The sequence below is a fragment of the Cyprinodon variegatus genome, unplaced genomic scaffold, assembly GCF_000732505.1.
Source record: "Cyprinodon variegatus isolate N-32 unplaced genomic scaffold, C_variegatus-1.0 Scaffold178, whole genome shotgun sequence".
NCBI lineage: Eukaryota > Metazoa > Chordata > Actinopteri > Cyprinodontiformes > Cyprinodontidae > Cyprinodon > Cyprinodon variegatus.
Genome location: NW_015150631.1, coordinates 381,692 through 400,857, shown reverse-complemented (window position 1 = coordinate 400,857; position 19,166 = coordinate 381,692). Strand labels below are relative to the sequence as shown.

Genomic DNA, 19,166 nt, shown 5'->3' with positions numbered 1-19,166 from the left:
TCTTTTAGTGCTGATTCATTGACTTCATTAATCCAGGAGGATGGGTATCCTTGCTACTCAAATATGTTCTTCATAACAGCTGCTTTCTCAAAAATTTCTGCTGTTTGAAATTTGTTTTGACTCTGCCACAACCTTCACAGCCTTTTCTCACTATAAGTAAGGGAGAAAAACTCTGTCTAGATCAGAACAGGGCAGATTACTGTGCCATAAGGGCCATATGATGAACTGTTCTCTCTTTGCAAAGATATGAAAATAAAGTGCAGATTGAGTGAAATTCATCGACCTACGTTTATTTAACTAGGGTGAATAGTTGAATACTTTTTTCCCCCTACACAATATAATAATAAAATAATAAAATCAGGAGTTCAAAGAAGCAATGAAAATATGTTTATTATGTTTGAAGTTAAGCTGAACACTGATCCCTCCCTCCTTCCCTCCCTTACCAGAAAAAAAAATAAAGATTTCAATCTTAGCCTACTGGTGAGCTGTGCTGCTTTCAGAAGAGGGCCCCTGAGGGCCCATTGGTAAACGCAGGCACCATGTTGGTGACCCCTAGTATAGATGTAAGGAGGGCTCTATTAAAGCACAGCTAGAGACAAAAATATTAACATCATCTGCAAGATGATCTTTTTATATCGTGCCAAATGGTGGGACTGGACCATTCTAATATGTAAATATATTTTAATTTAAAACATTCCCGTGTAGCTAGTGAGTTAACTACTTGCAAGAAAAGAGTCTAAAGTCTTTTTCCACCTCTAAATAGCTTTTGTTTTTATTTAACTACCTCCATCTATCTTCCTTTTAACTGTGACCAGTTTAGTCATTATTAGTCAAGCATAGACACACCATTTTTCTGCCTCCAACTTTTAACTTTGTGTTGATGTTTTCAGGGTGATGTGCAGTATTAGTTACCCCTGCCTATAGCTTTTATTTTTTATTTTTTTGCCTATAGAGAAAAGGCAGCCATAGTCCAGAGACAACATTTAAGGGACCTGAAAAAAGAAGACTCAAAACTACATATTTCTCCACTGACAAAAATGGAATTTAAAAAAAAAGTATATAAATGGAGTGACTTTTATTCCTTCAGGTTCCAAAGCATAGTGACCCAGACTGCAGAAAATGTAACCCATCATGTGAGGGCTGCTGGGGCCCCAGCATGTGGCAGTGCACCCTGTGCCCCGCCAGCAAGATTCTCTCAGATGATGGCCGCTGCTTGAGCTGCTGTGGAAATAAGACACCACGTGATGATACACCGCTACACAGAGAGTGCTGTGACTGCGAGGCATCGCGAAGTAAACAAAACACAGTACTGCATGCCTATGATACTGCAATTCTTTTTCTTTAATCTTGAAGTTAATTTAATCTTTGGAAATCATTTATTTATTTTAAACGCTTTTGCAATTACCTTCTTCTTTACTGCATCCCCCAAAAATGTTGTAAGACATCACAAATATTTGATCTTCTTGCCAAACTGGTGTTTCTGGTGGTTTCTGCAAGAATCTTTTATTTTTATTTTTCTCCTTTAGCAGTCATACAGGGAGGTGCTGATTCAAGTTAACAACTGACAAGGATATCAGTAACTGAAACTTCTTAGTTTGAGTACTTTTCTTTGTACTTTTTGAGATTATAGGAGTTTAAATGGGCTGTTTCAAGAAAATAATCCATTTAAATGATGCATAAACTTTCAAGAGAAAATATTAGTAAATGTTTCAAGATTTAGGCTTTTTCTTTTTTCAGGTCAATTAACTTTTTTTCGTCTAAGCCTTGGGCTCAGCAACTTTTACAATCCACCCTTGTAAACTTTACTAAAATCTGGGAGAAATATAGCTTATGTACATTATTACATGTAGCTCTACAAGTACCGTATATGACATTTCCATTCATGCATTATCTAGATGGCTACGTTTTGGAATATTGACCAAGATTTAGACAGTTGATGTTTTTCTGTTTTTGTAAAATCCAGTCTTCAATTTAAATCATGTGTGCTAATGATGGTAAACATTTAAAATATCCACAATAGTGTGCTTTGTGGATCCTGATGGAGAAACACTGCCCTAATGTAACCTTATAAATATACTTCTTCTTTTTCAGTCCAGTGCATCCTTGGTGTCAACTTCGTCATGGGGTCAGTTGAGGATTTAGAGAGCGGTGCCAAGATCACTGTCATAGCCTTCGTCATGATCATCCTTGTTCTGGGTTTAGGGATCTTCCTTCTCCTCACCGCCTGCTCCAAGTGGCCCACTGTCAAGCCCAAAACCACAGCTGGGGGGTATCAGAAACTAGAAACTAACGATGACTGTCCACAGCAGCCCACTGCCTCTTCCTTTGGGGACTACAGTGACAGAATCACTGAGCATGAGAACAATGATGAGGAGTACGACGATGAGGACATTGTTTACATGACTAAAGATGGAACAGTGTATCGGAAATTTAAGTACGGCCTTCTGGATGAAGATGATGTCGAGCTGGAATATGATGATGAGAGCTACTCATATAAATAAGGCAAAGACAGTAAATATGAAATGTGCAAAGAAGTTATATATCGGGCAGGTCTTTATGAAAAATTAACAGCTTGGTAAAGCTATAAACACGTTATAAGTCACAAATAGAAAAATATTGTGTGTTATTTAACGATGGGGTAAATACATTGCTAAATATTATGTTTATTTTAGAATCCATAACAAGCCTTCATAACAGCTCATCAAGTACTTCAACTTTAACAATCTAATTAATAACGTGACTTAATGATTGTTTCTTTGGACAGTAATAGTGTTTTTTGTGCAGTTTTAATATGTTTGCAAATATGTTTCTTGTTTAAAAACTGCTTAAAACAATACATAAGTATTCTAAAGCCTGATTTTTGTCTTTTTTTTTTTTTTGGTCTGCAGGAAGACTGAGCCTTTTATTATTTTATGGTTGAAGTAACATATACTTCAGTTTCTAGTTTATTAAATAATTATGACTAAAACTGTAATTTTGGTCTTTCAAAAATCATTGATCTTTTTAACATGTTCCATGCCATCATTGTACTTCCAATTTCTTGCTGACATAGAGTTCCGACCTTGGGTCTAGTTTCGAAAGTTTTCTATTGTGCAATTTTTGCAGCTCTGACAGGGTGGCTGTGGTGTTATTGGTTATCTTCAGCATCAGAGGCTGATCTAGCATTTGCAACTCACCTGCCAATCATAATTAATATCTACCAATCAAAACTGCAGTATTCTGGGACTTACAAGAGCAGAAGCACAGAATGGTGAAGGAGGGCAAAAGATTGCGAAAGAGCAAACCTGGACTTATCAGTAATTTTAATTTGTCTAACCTAAGCCTTGTGGGTGTGTGCAGCTAACTGTAATTAGATAACTTTTAAGAGTTGATACTCTTGAATTAATCTATTAATCTAGCTTAAAATTAATAACTGATCTTGGTTGCAATTAGTTATTTCACTGTAAGATATTGCATGTTAACATGGAAACTATGTTAAAGTTCACTGTAAGTTTATGCAGAGATGGTAGAATATTCATAAGTACATTGTGCAGGTTTATAATTCATGTCCTAATTAGTATATTTTCTCATTTTTGCGATATTTAAACAAAATGCACAAAGGAACTGTAATCATGAACAGAACCTTATTAAAGAAAAAAGGGACAAGTAAAGCCTCATCTTTGACTGGATGCCTGCAGTCTTTCCCCCTAAAAGTAGCCAAGTCTTTGGTTCAGTTTACCTAGCTATTGGATGAATGCTGGTGGTTCCAAGCTTCCTCCATTGATGGTGATCAGTGGACTTGAAATCGTAAAGGCAGCAGAAATGTTTCTGTATTCTCTTCCAGATTTTGTTTATAATTTTTTTTTACAAATACGACCTTTGCTTTCAGCTTTATAAAAATTAATTACCTGGATTTTGAATAAAAACTATATAATTTTTTTTTTTTTTTTTTTTTTTACAGTGTCCTGTCTGGCAATGTGGCAATAACAAAACTATATAATTTCTATATATTACATACTGTTTTTTTTTCTTTATCATTACAACAATTTTTATGTGTGGAAGTCATGTAATCTTCTTCCTCTTTACTGCATCCAATCAAAATGTTTGATAAGACTAAATAAGCGGTGAAGTTATCTTTAGGCAATACTAGGTGGTTGCTTAGGGCCCCAAGATGCTTGTGAAACTTGTGCAGCGTATCTGTCCAAAGCGATGCTCTGTTCAGTGAGTGCTCCAGGCAACTGGTTGTCAGAGAGCTGGTTGGATTAGTCCGATAAGTTTCGATTTACTCTCAGACAGTCGCCTAGTTACCACTCAAAGCTGTGCATCCTGTGAAACGGCAGAGGTTCAATCCTCGAGTAAAAAACTAAAATATAGGACTAATTTTACAGCAGAATATACTTAAGTATATCCAGGTCTAGTGAAGGGGAGGAACAGTGGCAGATCTAAACCAAATGTACCAGGGGGCCAGGAGGCGGGCAGCGTGTTTTCATGGGGGCCCAGAAAAGCATGAAATAAAAAAACAGGGCAAGGGATAAAAATATAATAAGAGAGCTGCATGAAGTGAATATACATTTATAATATAGGAATTTTACATATTTTTGACTTAATTTAAGAGACGAAGAATTTATAAAGACAGTTTATTTAAAATGAGCATGGATGGACCAGAGAAGCAAGCCAGCCCACTGGATCGCCTCTTTTCTGAAGAACAAAACGAGGATACTGATGAAAACAAACAGGAGCCGACGAGTGATGAGGACAGGGAGAATTAAACTGAATCCGAGTTGCACTAGTTTATAACACTAGTGCCTTGAAGTCCTGGGTTAAATTCCTGGCTTAGGATCTGAATGCATGGAGTTTGCATGTTCTCCCTTTTCATGTGTGGGTTCTCTCTGGGTACACCCACAGACTTCTGGATATAGCCAGCAGCCCCACCATGACCCGATGGGTATGCGGAAGAACATTGATGAATTAAATTGAAAGACATTTTATCTTCCTGCCAAACAGGTGTTGCTAGTGCTTTCTGCAAGGATCTTTTTTTTTTTTAAATGTTCTGCTTCAGCAGTCATACTCCCAATAGAGCAAAGCAGTTTTTAAACTTAATGGTGGGAATTTAATCATAAACCAGCCTGTGTTGTGTCTGTATGAGCAGAGATGTTCTAATCCAAGGTAACAACCAACAAATATTTTAGTAACTGAGTAAAAACAGTTTCTTGGTTCAAGCACCTTTCTTTGTACAGTTTGAACTATTAAGTTAATAAAAGAGAATCTAAATCAGCTGTTCCAAAGAAAAATCCGTGTAAATTGGAGCTTGAGTTTTAAATACTAAAAATAATGCAAAATAGAGTTAAGGTGCCAATAATTGTCAGTTTGACATTTTGGTTGTTTTTATTCTGCATTTATAAAAAAAAAAAAATCAAAAAGCTTTATAAACAACATTATCTGTGCACAGCTTATAGCAGCACAAATGCACAGGTGCACAGTAAAAGCTTAGCAAACAAACTTTAAAATCTTAAACACTCTTCCTCCTTTAAAGAAAAATTTGAAAGAGCTTATGGAAAATATTTACATCCGTGAAAGAAAAATATGTAAATAGAAAAGCAGCATGTATTGTTTAAATAAAGTGCAGCTTGTGCCAGAGCATCTTTAAAATTGTCGGCGGTCAATTTGATTTTCAGCATGGGTGTTTATTTGTAAGTTATAAATGTAATATATTTATATGTGACCATGTTATGCATGTCTGAGCTGCGTTTTTGTGTCTGTGTGAAGGTGAGTGTCATTTTCACTTTGGATGTCAGAGAAATAGTCCATTGCCCTGAGCAGAATCAAAACCATTTTGTTTTGCAAATCTGATGCATTTAGCTGATGGCGGCGCGCACGGACGCAGCGGCTTACGGCTCTCCATTCCCAAATCTCATTGTATCTGTCGCAGAATATAATGACAATAAAGGCTTTTTGACTTTTGACTTTGATAAGTATTTTGGTAAATTATCACTTGTTTTGCATCATTATTGATCAAATATCTGGAAAAATCCCTTCAGGTTGCAGACAACAGGTCTAACTCTTTCCCCCTGCATCATTAACTAATGCATTGTCATTTAACTCTCTAATACCCTCATGTTTCAAACATTTCTTTGATTCATCAACCCAGATTCAGGCAGTTGCAGTTTTTGTATGAGAGCCAGCTAATCAACCATCAGCTGAAATCAGGTTTGCTGATGCTGGGAAACATGTAAGACATGCAGGCCATTGTGTCTCGAGGATGAGGGTGGAAAAACCCTGTAAACAATATAACTTTATAGATTATTCATTTATCAATGCAGTGTCTTAGTGTGAACATTGTCATGGGGCCAGCTGGGGATTTAGAAAGTAGAGCCAGGATCACTGTCATGGCCTTAGTCATTATCATCCTACACTAACAGTTATTGTCCACAAAAGTGCACTATGAATTGAATGAATTGAATTGCACAGTTCCTTTCATGCCTTCTAAAACTTTCATAAAACTTTTTGTATTTTATGTTGGATATTTTCATCCCATGTATTGAATTTAGTGCACTAGTTGATCTTGTCTCGACTTCACAGCAAGCACAGCAGAATATGGCCTTTTTTGACCTGCTGTATATCAGCCAGTCCCTAACTATTTTTTCCCTTCCATCGTGGGAGGTAGAATAGGAATTCTCTGCCCTCTGAATCTGCTGGCAGTTCATTTGCCATCTATAGAGAAGGAAAGGGTGGGAAGACATACAGCAGAAATGGTCTGCTTTTACCACTTTACCGACTTTACAGTGAAGCCACCTGTGATTCCGTGTTATTTTGCAATCTGACAGGTTTCCTGCTTACAGCTGTCACGTTGAAGTGCCCTTAGGAAAATACCTGCAGCCCTGAGTGTACAATTTGCATTTTGGTTTCTAAAATATTCAAACACAGACAATTTAAAGATGTTGTCAGTGTCAGATGTCACAGTAGTAAACTTCTAAAGCGCTGCCATGCGCACCACTAAAGAAAAACTGTGCATGTGACCTTAACTAAACACAGGAGATTAAAAGGAGCCTTATTAAGTGATATAACCACAAAATACAACAAAATGCTTAATAAAATAAACAGTATATTTCAATAACTAAATTCTAATCAGATATATATTGTAGAGATAAACATAATTACTATATGCTCTTACAATTATCTAACAATGTCTCATTTTATGGATACTAATGCAGTGATGGTGACTTAGGTACGTGACGTTAGCTCACGATTGGAAAACGTTTTTCTTAGAAGAGTGATTTTTATCTGACCTCTTTTCTAAGTGGTTGAAAATGTACAGAAGATGCAGCTATATCTGTCTATAAATGTCTATTTTAAAAACATGTTATAAATCATCATGATTTTTTTCTTGCAGGTAGACTGCACTATTTATGGTTGAAGCAGGATAATATATTTCTATTTGATAACTAAGAATCAAATTGTAATTGTCTTCAAAAATTATTTATCTCCTCAAAATGTTTTATTTCATATTGTTCTCCTAGATCCATTGTCTGCACAGTCCCTAAAACCTTGGGGTAACGTTCGGAAAAACCAGATTATGGCCCAAAATATGGCCTTTTTTGACCTGCTGTATATCAGCCAGTCCCAATTTATTCCCTTCCATTGTGGGAGGTAGAATAGGAATTCTCTGCCCTCTGAATCTGCTGGCAGTTTATTTGCCATTTATAGAGAAGGAAAGGGTGGGAAGAAGGGGCGGATCTAGGATTGTAGGAGATCAGGGGCTTAGCCCTGAGGGTGCAGATGTTGACTCCTTTTTTTCGTCTTTTTTTTTTGCCGCCTCGCACACAAAACCAAAATTTGTGTGTACTTCAATTTACGCAAGCAGAGAGGCGTTGAGAACCGTCTCATCCAACCCAATAAACTTTATTTATATAGCACATTTAAAACACAAACATGTTGACCAAGTGTTGCACATATAAAATACATAATAAAATAAACAAAATCATAAAATAATACCGTATAAGAGAACAATAAAAAAAATATAATAAATACAATGAAATGAAATGGGAAAATCAGCTAAAACATTAAACAGCACACAGTTCCTTAACTGTGCTTATTCCTCTCTTCACCAACAGCAAATCATGTGGATTTGTTGACATGTGTGCATTATTTGCCAAAATTAATTAGCTGACTGAAATAATCTGTTCCCCCTTTTATGATCTTTATCAAATGTATTTTCTGTTTAAATATTTATCTAACAATTTACAAAAAAAGTTCAAACTAAAACCACTGGACTATGTTTTCCTCCAGACATTTTAAATTAAGAATTAAAATACATTTCATAAAGATCATCAAACCAACAGTGAGATTTATTTGAACTATTTTGGATTTCAAAATATAAAATAAATGTTTCAAACATAATATATGAAAAATAATGGAGGATTTGTTTCTTTTTTTCCCATGGGGAAATGGATTATATCAGGTGGCTAAAATATTTAATTTCCCTCTCATAACTCTGGCAAAAAATGATCAAATGTATTCCAAATCCACAGAGTTTGTTGTTGATGAAGAGAGGAATAAACACAGTTAAAGACTTGCAGGTGAATTAACACCCCCCATAAATAAAGAGCAACTGTTTCCAAATTCCCAAAAATTGTTATGTGTGATATCATGTCATATACTAAAAATTCCCTTAATCCAGTAATCTCTCATATTTCACATTGCCCTTTAAAATCAAAACAGCGTAAGAAGACCTCGTCTACTTATTTATTTTACAATTTTTTTTAAACAACAGCTGTCGCTTAAACTTGATGCTACAACCTTTACATCTTTGTGAGTTATTTTTACCAAGAAATGGATCAGAAGCGCAGATCCGCCAGATGCGCCTATCTGGCTCCAATGCGCACACCCAATACAGAGAGGACAGATTTAGGGGAACATAGGGGAACAGAATTTCACAGCAGACCGGGAGAAAAAAAGGCTCTGATTCAGTCAAAGCTTCACATACCTGGGACATCAGTCTGTTTAGCAACAACTGGTGGTGGTGCTGGTGGTCCAGCTGTCTGCTTTTTAAAAAAGCTTCTGATATCCATTGATATCCGCCACTGGCCTATCCCTGTTTAAATTTGCTGCGCGGAGATGCTCGACTCCTGAAGCTGGCAACGACGAGAGGGAAACACTTCTTCCTCTGCGTGGTAATGCTACAGGCTGCTTTCCTGCACATGCTGCCACTATCTGGGGAATTCCAGTACTTCACATTTTACTCAGATCAGTTCAAAAGCGAAGATCCGGGGCTTTTGGGGAAACATCAGGGGCTGAAGCCCAAGTAGCCACCCCCTAGATCCGCCTCTGGTGGGAAGACATACAGCAGAAATGGTCTGCTTTTACCACTTTACCGACTTTTCCCTCCCTGTCGGTGGGTGTGCATATAAATAAAGCAAAGATCTTGCTAAATATATTTTTACTTATTCTATTTTTATTTTAAGCAAAGGAATTGCTAAATATTTGTATTTAATTTTATAAAACAAGCAAGGAACTGGATTTTGACCCTTTTTAGATCTTTTTGGACATAACCAGAATCCATGGTGCATCAGGTGACTATTAAAGTTAAACTCTTTGATCACCTTTAAGTCTTTGGTTTTTTGAGTTTTGAATCTGAGTTTTGTACAAATAGTCACTACAAAGATTATTCATAAATAACTATCTGATTTGAAATTGGTTCATTTTGTGCAGTTTAAATTGGTTTGCAAATATTCTTCTTTTCCTTAAACTGTTTTAAAAACACGTTATAAATCATGATTTTTTCTCCATCCATCCATCCATCCATCCATCCATCCATCCATCCATCCATCCATCCATCCATTATCTGACACGCTTGTCCCAATTGGGGTCGCGAGGGTTGCTGGTGCCTATCTCCAGCGGTCAATGGGCGAAAGGCGGGGTACACCCTGGACAGGTCGCCAGTCCATTGTGGGATTTTTTTTTTGATTTTCATTGAAATTGGTCTGCAGGTAGACTGCACTATTTATGGTTGAAGCAGGATAATATATTTCTATTTGATAACTAAGAATAAAATTGTAATTTTCTTCAAAAATCGTTTATCTCCTCAACCTGTTTTATTTCATATTGTACTTCTAGATCCACTATTTGCACAGTCCCTAAAACCTTGGGGTAACGTTCGAAAAAATCCAATTGTGCAACCTTTGTGTTGCAGCTAGAGAGACATTAAACATACTTACGTGTCACATTACAGTCAGTGGCTAGACCAGTTGCATGGACTGCTGTTGGTTTTCAGTAAATGGGAATAGCTTTATCTAAACAGCAAGAAGTGAAGTGTGTATTTCTTCTTTTTGATTTAGCTAAGAATCCAAAAGGATTGGCATAGCTCATGAGTGTCAAGGGATTTTACAGTATTTGGCTATCACCCTTTTAGTGGCCCCACTGATCAAAGGGCAGCTGCACTCTTTTAGTCAGAATCAACAGAAGGGTGATTGCAATAAGCAAATCTTAAAAATTCAACATTGTTTAATGTTCTGCTTCTTTCATGTGATGTTTTTAAGATTCAATCATGACACTGTATCTTCTCAGGAGAGTTCTCCTTGCAGCCTTGACATTTGCATGCTTATTATTCCACGTTTAAAAAGATCACAAAGAACCCTTAACTATTTTCAACGCTTCTGTACTAAATTTTTAATAAAGGTCAGACTCTGACTAATCAAATTAACCTAATGCAAACTTCAAGTTAATCTTTCATGCTCATAGTTAAACCTTTTCTGCTGATATCTATCTATGAGTATCAAATTTCCCATAATCTTGTTGGATTAGGTGATGTTAAAGTCAGATTATTATAAATGCCGATTAGATTTAGTTTCAAACGAATCCAACTAATCCTCATTTTGGTCTGAAACTGAATATGAACTTTTTAAATATAGGATGCTTCCAGGATTATATAGCCTTGGTTTCATTGGATCTTTTAAGTAGAGCCCAGAACTTATTTGGCATTTACTGTTTTTTTTTATCTCAGTGATGACAGAAACCATTAGAGAAGGAAGGGTGGGTAGACATACAGCAGAGATGGTCTGGTTTTTCCACTTTACTAGCTTTCCAGTGAAGCCACCTGTGATTGCGTGAGATTTACAGTTGAGGTTCACCGCTTACTGCTGTCACGTAGAAGTGCCCTCAGGAAAATACCTGCCGCCCAGTGTGCAAAAAGTTTCCATGAAATTCAAACCATAGACAGTTTAAAGATGTCACAGTAGGCACGTTATGCTCTGAGAAAACCTGAAGAAAATTCCCTCCGCAATGCAGTATGATGTCGGATTAGTTCAAATCTGTTAAAGTATTCTCTCACTTAAACCTTTGCCTCCCTGTTATTTGCTTTGGCTAAAACTGGGTGATAACTCAAAGATTGTAACTCAAGGAGGAGGAGAATTTTCCCACACAGTTGAACAAGGCTATAAGAAACCATATTCTGCTGATAGGTAACAGCGCTTCCTTAAAAAAACACTGAAAAGAGAGCCATGATCTATAGTTACCAATGTCACCAGCAGGTTCTCATCCATTAACTATTAGCAATCTGAAGGATCTTTCCTTATTTGGGGTCAGACACCAAAAGGCTAATAAACTCATGAAAAACTAAGAAAAAAAACATTTGCATATGTTCTCGGCATGATGTAAAACAGGACAAACAAAGGATTCAACCCATCAGGCTAATTTTACTAGCTTCAAGAAATTTGCTGCAAGAGGTGAGGCTAGAGCGCTAGCTTTGAGGCAAACAAAAACGGGTTAATTTAGTAATTTCTTTCTCAACGGTTGGGTTTAAATGCCACAAAGCAACACATTTGAAAGCTTTGGTTAAATCACGACAGTGATTTACACCGAAGTATAATAAAAAGGCGAAAGCAAGAAAGGTTGTTTGAGATTTTAAACAGCATTTAAAAAACACACTTAAACACATTATCAGGGATCTTAAATGTTTTAATAGATAAAATAATTAGATTTAAACATTACAGATGGAAGCTTTTAACAATCACAACAGGCTTCACAGAGAATACAAAATCACTTTATCCTCAGTTTCCTGTAATCTCAGATTTAAAATAAACAGAAGAAAAGCAATTCCTCCTTCAGGGGTTTTAAGTTCATCAGTGAAAATACCAGAATAAAACTGGAATAATTCTAATTGGGCAATAGCTCATCTGTCTTAAACTTTTGCATACAATAATGTAAAAAAAAATATATGTTCATAAACTTCAAAGGCTTTTTTCTGTATATACACACAAGATAGATACATTGAGGTTTATTTTCCTCACTCTCTTCTAATCAGGTTTTACTATAAGAAGTAGAAAAAAGTGCTTGGTCATTCAAGCTTAGTGTTTTTCATATCATCTGATTTAATCAGCTTGGCTGATAGGACCGAAACCTTTGTGTCAAAGTTCAAGACATTCAAACCTTTCAAGGAAATTAGCTAAAATTTCTTAGAATTACTGATAAAACACATTTTTATTATGGAGTTTATTACCCAAATTACACTGTAGTTGGCTGTAGTACTCTTGTATAAATAAGTAACTGTTCTGCTTTTAAAACCACATCTGATCAAATGTAGGATTTAAGTCAGATAGCGCAGCAATAATCCAACCTCTGACAGACTACTGCAGACGGATTAAGGAATAAGCAGCAGGAACTTAAACAACTTTAAGGTTACTCAAGTTTATCACTTAGTTTTGATAAAGATAATCAAGTTATAGTAGCAATATTATCTAACAATGTCTCATTTTATGAATACTAATGCAGTGATGTTGACTTGGGTACGTGACGTTAGCTCACATTTGGAAAACGGTTTTCTTCGAAGAGTGATTTTTCTCTGACCTCTCCTTTAAATGTTTGAAAATGTACAGAAGATCCAGATAATGTGCTGTGAATATAGTCTAACAGGCTGTGTCCAGTTAAAGCACAGAGGCCAGTAAACAGCCCTAACACAACCAAATATAAAAACAAAAGAGAAAAAAAAGACAGAAGTTAACTGTTCATGTCAGCTGACAGATTTTATATTAAGGCTAGAAATCTGAACACAAAAAAAACAAAAGAAGTGTGCTCATTGGCTCAGAGCACAAAGCGCTGCCATCTCTGCCAGCTGTCAGTGACCGTTGATGATGCTCTGAGACGTGGATGCGGCTGATGATGGAGAGACCGGAGACGAGTTGGAGGTGCTGGTGAAGAAGTTGTCCTCTTTCAGTTTGCTGTTCTCTGGGAGATCCAGCATAACCTTGGCCTGCTCAATGTCACTGTTGATGGCTGCAATTAGGTCCTCTGATGGCACCGGTGAAAAGGCAGCAGAAGAAAAAAGGGAGTTGAATTATTTGGATTCTTCTACATAACTAGAGTAAAAATGTCTAAAGAAAACCTCTGAGTCAGATAAGCGTACCAAGTGAGGGATAGCTCTTCTCTGAGCGGATGTAGCCCACCATAACCACACTCAGCATCTCTCCATAGAAGTCTTCTTTAAACTTATGAATGATGTGCGTCTCCTAGAATCCAAAAAAATATAAAACATTTTGGTGACAAAATCTATGGAACTACTTCATTGTGTAAAGCTGTTTAGGGAAGTGCTCTCTGAGACTGCAATGCCTTCTCTGTGTGGTTAGTGGGAATAACAAACTAGAGGCCAAAAAAAAAACACTACTTGGCAATAAAGCCTATTCTTTTCAATGTAATAAAAAAGAAAAAGGCATCTAAATAAACAAGAATGTGCATACCCAAGTTTTTAGTTTCTTTTCTTGTCCCGTTTTTAGTTTCTTATCCCCTCATTGATATTTTAATGCAAAACTGATCTTAGCAGTTTTTTGGTTGCCCATTAAACAAGCATAAAAATCTTAGCAAGAAGGTTCTTGGGAAACCCATCGTACAAACAGAAACCTAGTCCCTCTCCTTGGTGCACTTTGTCAGCCTTATGAAGGAAAACCCTCCTAACATGAGGATTATCTCAAATTACAAAGACAAACCACAGAATCTTCAGTACTTATGGGTAGCTTTTCATGATTTTGGCCACCGTAAAATATTTGACACCACCTTAAGTGCACAATGACCTCTTCCCTGCATGCTTTTCTGATATATTTTTTATCCATGTAACCGATGAGATCTACAGTAGGCCTTTATCCCCATTGTTACAGTCAGCTTTGCACCTACTCCTCCATCTTTTTAAGGAACATTTATTTTGTAATGCATCAGTCCTGCTGAATGCTTCTGTGAAAATAAATAAAACCTAGACATTTTTATTAGTCGCTTAATCTCTCCCAGAAAAATAAATAAATAAAGAAAATAAACTTTACTAACTGTCCTCTAGCCTAAGTTTTTCATGTATCAATATTTATTATTATCTTTGTTTTGATGCAGAATAAAGCTAAACTTAAAAAGCTGTTTTCTAATTAAAACAGTTTTTAAAGGCAACATATATACACACACACACACACACATATAAATATATATATATATATATATATATATATATATGTATATATATATTTTTTTTTTTTTTTTTTTTTTCCATTTGGTTTACTCTGAGAAATACTGTTCTAAATGGAATGGAACGGAGAAGTGAGTTATACAACTATGGATGGAGATATGTCTAATGACCACTGGAACGCCATCAGTTTAAAAAAGAAGAAATACCACATTCCATCTAGCAACTGCAAAACGGTTTTAAAGTGAGGGTGGTTTCTTTATGATCTTAACGTCTTGGATAAAAGCCAACCAAAGTTCTTCCTACCATGGATTTTTTTGTATTTTTGTAGTAAGGGTTCCAGCCGATGCTCATCACCATTTTGTAAACATCGCCATTCCCGACACAAGCCCAGCCATAATAGATTCCTGTGCTAATATCTGCTGGAAGATTGTCCACCACCGAATCTGGGAAGTTGGCTGGAGATACGAGAGAAGGGACAGAGGGAGGGAAGAGGAATAAAAACAAAATAAAAGGCAGAGGTAAGCAAGCAGATTAACAATGTGGCTTATAAAAAGGTTGAATTTAGGCGTTTCTGCAGGGGAACAAGTATATTTCTAATTAAAACCAGAGTTAATCTAGAAAAGATGCTGTTTGCAAGTCTGTGTTATTTGGTTTGCTTTAGATCTATTGTGACCCAGCAGTGATAAAAAGCGTGCTTTACAAAGATATTCTCCTACATTATGGAAAATGAGACAAGTGAAAACTGAGCTCAAGAAAAATAAATTGCAACTGTCAAGGCATGCCTCTCTTCTTCTGCTCATTTTTGTTACTAAGCAATTTAACATTCAGTGGTTACATGTTTTTGAACCAACTTTTATAGCCTGACTTTATGGCTGTATGCAATAATGAGAAAACTGAATCACTGACAAGAGTCATCAACGTTTGATCGGTGTGAAGTTAACTGAGTAAATAGGGCACCAGGATTTATCTGGAGAAGCTGGCTGCCCTGAATAACTTGCGTGTTACCGCTTTGGTTAAACTGACGCTTATCTTTACCAGAATATCTGTAAAATCCCTGCTTTATCTGCTAAATTGGTTTTGTGAAAACAGCCCTCAAATATCCCGAACATCATGTAGTAATATATGCCTTTAACAACAACAAAAATAGCCTTAAATACCTTGGGAAATATACAACTTGATGTTTCCAACTTCTTTTGTGTTCAAAGCTAAAGCCTCTGCATCCTATAATTATTGTTCGATATTTGGGAACTTATGTTAAATCCTGTAAATGTTTTAATGTGTAAAGATTAATTTGTTCCTGTTTTCAGAGACTAGGGCAGTCCTACAGAGAGCTAACTGGTATGAAGAAAAAAATTAAAACGTATCACAGAGGAGAAAAATAACTATTGTTAGAAAAAGAAAAAAAGTTAAACTTATACAATGATCATGAAGAGCATTATCTATAAGGTGACCAGAGTTCTTCACTCTAATCTGGGGACATTTCCAGCTCATAGATAAAAATAAATATATTTTATGAAAATTAAAATAGGAAACGGGGATGGTGATGTTTTCGTCAATTTTTACATATTTGTTTATATTTAAATATAACATTAAATAAATCATAATAATGATAAATCAAGTGTGAAATCCAGGAATGTTCCATTTCTTAAGATAAATAATATTAATCAATCAATAGTGTTTATTAGTGACATTCAGTGTTCTCTGTCTTCTTCCCTTGTGAGCAACAGAACATTGTGTTCAGAGACAGGAAAGTTTGCATTAATACAGTCTGTGGGAATTTTTTCATTACAAAAAATTTTAATGAAACTTATATATATATATATACACACAAATTGAAAAACATATATTTTTTCCCAACATAATGATAACTATAAAATGAAATGGCCTCCAGCTGTTTCTACTGTATCCTGGACAGCTGGATGGGGTAGCCTCTAGCAGCCTGGATTTAAATCTGTGTCACTATTAAAAAAGTGATGTTCGATTGTTATATTCAGATTAAATTACAACAATTAAAACATCTATAAATCTGGATCATTCTCATGAGCAGCTTGAAGCAGCCACAACAAAAATACATGTTTTCTCATTACCTGTATAGATGAATGAAAAATAAGCTCTCAGGGCCAGCATAAAAATAAATCTGTCCTTTAATAAAGTTATAGTGAACAGGGATATATTTTCACAATCCTTTTTTCTATTCACAGATACAGCTCTGCTTTTTTTTTCTTTTTTTAAATAAGCTGTTATTATTTTTGATAGGATGTAAATTTAAAGATGATATGATCCTAGTTATCCCTGTTACAAAAATCCATAACAAAAAGAAAATATTTGGGCAGAAGCTTTTTTGAATATGTCATATTAAATTAAGCGTTAATTTTCGCACGTTTTGCTCCTATGAATTGAATAATAATATTACACATGCTTTCCTCGAGCTCCGAGGAACTAAACTAATTAAAACTAGTGCGTTCTGTTCCTCGTTTATGCGTTAACAGCGCGCGCTCTTTCTACCGTAATAACTGTATATATGCAACCTTTTCCCCTTCATTCATAAACGGTAAAATCGGGGACAGGTGGTCTAATTATTACCCTATCTATGTTTTTCTGGAAACTGTCAACAGCTAAATGACGCTATAAAACATGCTGAATTATTTAATTAGCCGAACATTGGTTCCGGGTCTTTCACCGTTTTAGGTTACATGAAACATAATTGCTGTGTTTGGACAGAGAGTAAAGCAGCACTTTAAGCGAATAGAGTTACGCAACACACTTGTTTCTACGTACAAAAAAAAAAAAAAAAAAAAAAAACGTAAATATATATGTACCGCTTTTTGCTAATAACGATTTACTAAGCTGCATGTGTTATTTATAAATTACTAAATACATTGATTTATTCCGTTAGGATGTGCACCCTTCACGTTGTATTGGAAATCAGAAAGAAAAATGGCAACACACGCTTTACGTTATTTACGTAGACAATTACATGTATCAGGTTAGCTAACTGTCAACCTCAGAAAGGACTAGGGTTAATTTCGTGTCTCACCAGTGGGAATTCCGAGTTCTTTACTTCCTCTTCCGAATCCTCGAATAACCTCTCCTCGGCAGAAGTACGGCAGACTCTTCATGGCTTATACCCGAGAGCAGCTGCTTTAGTCGGGGCTACAGAATGACCTCGAACACGGCACAAGGAAGTGAGCCTGGTTCCAAAGCCAGAGTGCTTCCAGAGGCTAACACACTGATGACTAGTCTCTACTGATTGTGAAGTCCAAGTACCAGTTTGTGTGTATGGTTAGCTTATCCTAACAAACTATATCGATCAATCTGGTTCGAGTTGATCCGTCACTAAACAGAAATGGTGACAGTTAATCAGCTATGCTAACGACGCTAACTAGCTCCAACAGCCTCAATCGGATCCTGAAAGGTGCGGCGCCGCGTTCAGGTTTCAATCCGCTAACTCGGAGGATGAAAGTATTTGTTCGTAGCGCGATGATGGAGATCAAGCTCAAAAAAGCCGGTAACATTTAACATGTGTTTGAGATCTCTGCGTCACGTAAGCGTTGCAGATGATGTCACTGACCCCGTGACAGGGACCGCAGGAGAAGTCTCATGGTGCTTTTAGGTGCTGTGGGAAATAAAATGTTTAAAAAACACGGATTTATGTTTGAAATATGACGCTGACTTCTTTTTCTTCGTTTCTGAACCTGATGAAACTGGTTCAAATACGTGTGTATTGGAGAGATGAGTGGCTGTCTCTGAACCATTTTTAATAAAAGTTATTAGGTTTCCACATTGGTTATATCGCTGCACCGTGGCGCCACCTAGTGGAGTGAAAATTAACAGGTAATTGTAAATAAAGTTCTGTCAAGCTTCACTACAGTATACATCGCTAAATCAAGCAAATATGCACATGCTAATAAGTAAAAATATGATAAAATAGCTCCTTGTTTTGGCCGTTTTACACGCCTTTACCAACATCATGCTTACAAAGCAGTATAATTAACAGTGCTGAAATACATTTTATAATTACATAGACTGTAATAAAAGTAGCTTTGCATACTGCAGTTAGTTCTATTTCCCTTTCAGACTGTACTATAATAAAACCAGTACAATATTTCTTCTTCTGCTTATTCATTCATTCATTAATGTTTGAAATGTTTCAGTTGAGTTGTTGCCTCTGCATTTTCCCCCCAAAGCATGACTGGTTGCCAATACTACCCATTTACTTTGCGAAAATTAATGGGACTCATAATCTTAATTTGAGTCTTACATTGAATCTAATCTGACAGCTTAAAAAAATAAATTGACACATTGTCTTAAAGCCAGTCAATCCATCTAAAACTGTAGTCTGAGGTGGCTGATGACGAGGGTGCAATCATTTATATATATGTATACATATATATGTAAATATATGTATATATACCTATATATGGAATAGAATAGAGTGAGGAAATTCTGTTGTTACAACAGGAAACAAATGTAGATCACTTAAAAGTGTTAAAAAAAAAACATAATAATGAGGAGTAAAAAAAATAAACACATAAAAATACTGTACTGTTTTATAGCTGCTGGGAGGAAGGATCTGTGATAACGCTTCCTGCAGCATGTAGGGTGCAGCAGTGTGTCACTGAAGGAGCTCTCCAGTTCTGCAACAGCTTCTTCCATGGTGTGGGAGACATTATCTAACAGAGATGTTATTTTAGTAAGGATCCTTTTGGTTCCCGCCTCCTGCACTGAGACCAGAGGGCATCCGATCACAGAT

The 19,166-nt window shown here is 36.1% G+C and overlaps 3 protein-coding genes across 3 annotated transcripts in view; 2 read left to right on the top strand and 1 right to left on the bottom strand.

Annotated features, from left to right (window-relative positions):
* Positions 1-2,733, top strand: part of LOC107087280 (proprotein convertase subtilisin/kexin type 5-like) — a 21,632-nt gene extending 18,899 nt beyond the window's left edge. The window contains exons 16-17 of the mRNA XM_015378775.1: positions 1,088-1,292; positions 2,092-2,733. Coding sequence (XP_015234261.1) covers positions 1,088-1,292; positions 2,092-2,501 — 615 coding nt within the window. The 3' untranslated portion in view covers positions 2,502-2,733. The remainder of the gene's footprint in view (positions 1-1,087; positions 1,293-2,091) is intronic.
* Positions 2,734-11,920: 9,187 nt separating this feature from the next.
* Positions 11,921-17,974, bottom strand: rfk (riboflavin kinase). The gene is made up of 4 exons (XM_015378731.1): positions 17,451-17,974; positions 14,717-14,868; positions 13,376-13,478; positions 11,921-13,260 (listed from the first exon to the last, which is right to left on the bottom strand). Exons 1-4 carry the CDS (start codon positions 17,530-17,532, stop codon positions 13,088-13,090), a joined length of 510 nt encoding a protein of 169 aa, XP_015234217.1. The 5' UTR covers positions 17,533-17,974; the 3' UTR covers positions 11,921-13,087.
* The window catches only part of LOC107087256 (beta-1,3-galactosyl-O-glycosyl-glycoprotein beta-1,6-N-acetylglucosaminyltransferase-like), a 25,110-nt gene continuing 20,745 nt past the window's right edge, over positions 14,802-19,166 (top strand). The window contains exon 1 of the mRNA XM_015378730.1: positions 14,802-14,931. The gene's annotated coding sequence lies outside the window, so the exon portion shown is untranslated. The remainder of the gene's footprint in view (positions 14,932-19,166) is intronic.

Coding starts and splice junctions, on each gene's coding strand:
- rfk (XM_015378731.1), bottom strand. CDS start 17,532: ATGAAGAGTCTGCCGTACTTCTGCCGAGGAGAGGTTATTCGAGGATTC. Junction 14,869..17,450: donor AGAACTCGGAATTCCCACTG/GTGAGACACGAA, acceptor TCGTATCTCCAG/CCAACTTCCCAGATTCGGTG. Junction 13,261..13,375: donor GAAGAGCTATCCCTCACTTG/GTACGCTTATCT, acceptor CGGTGCCATCAG/AGGACCTAATTGCAGCCATC.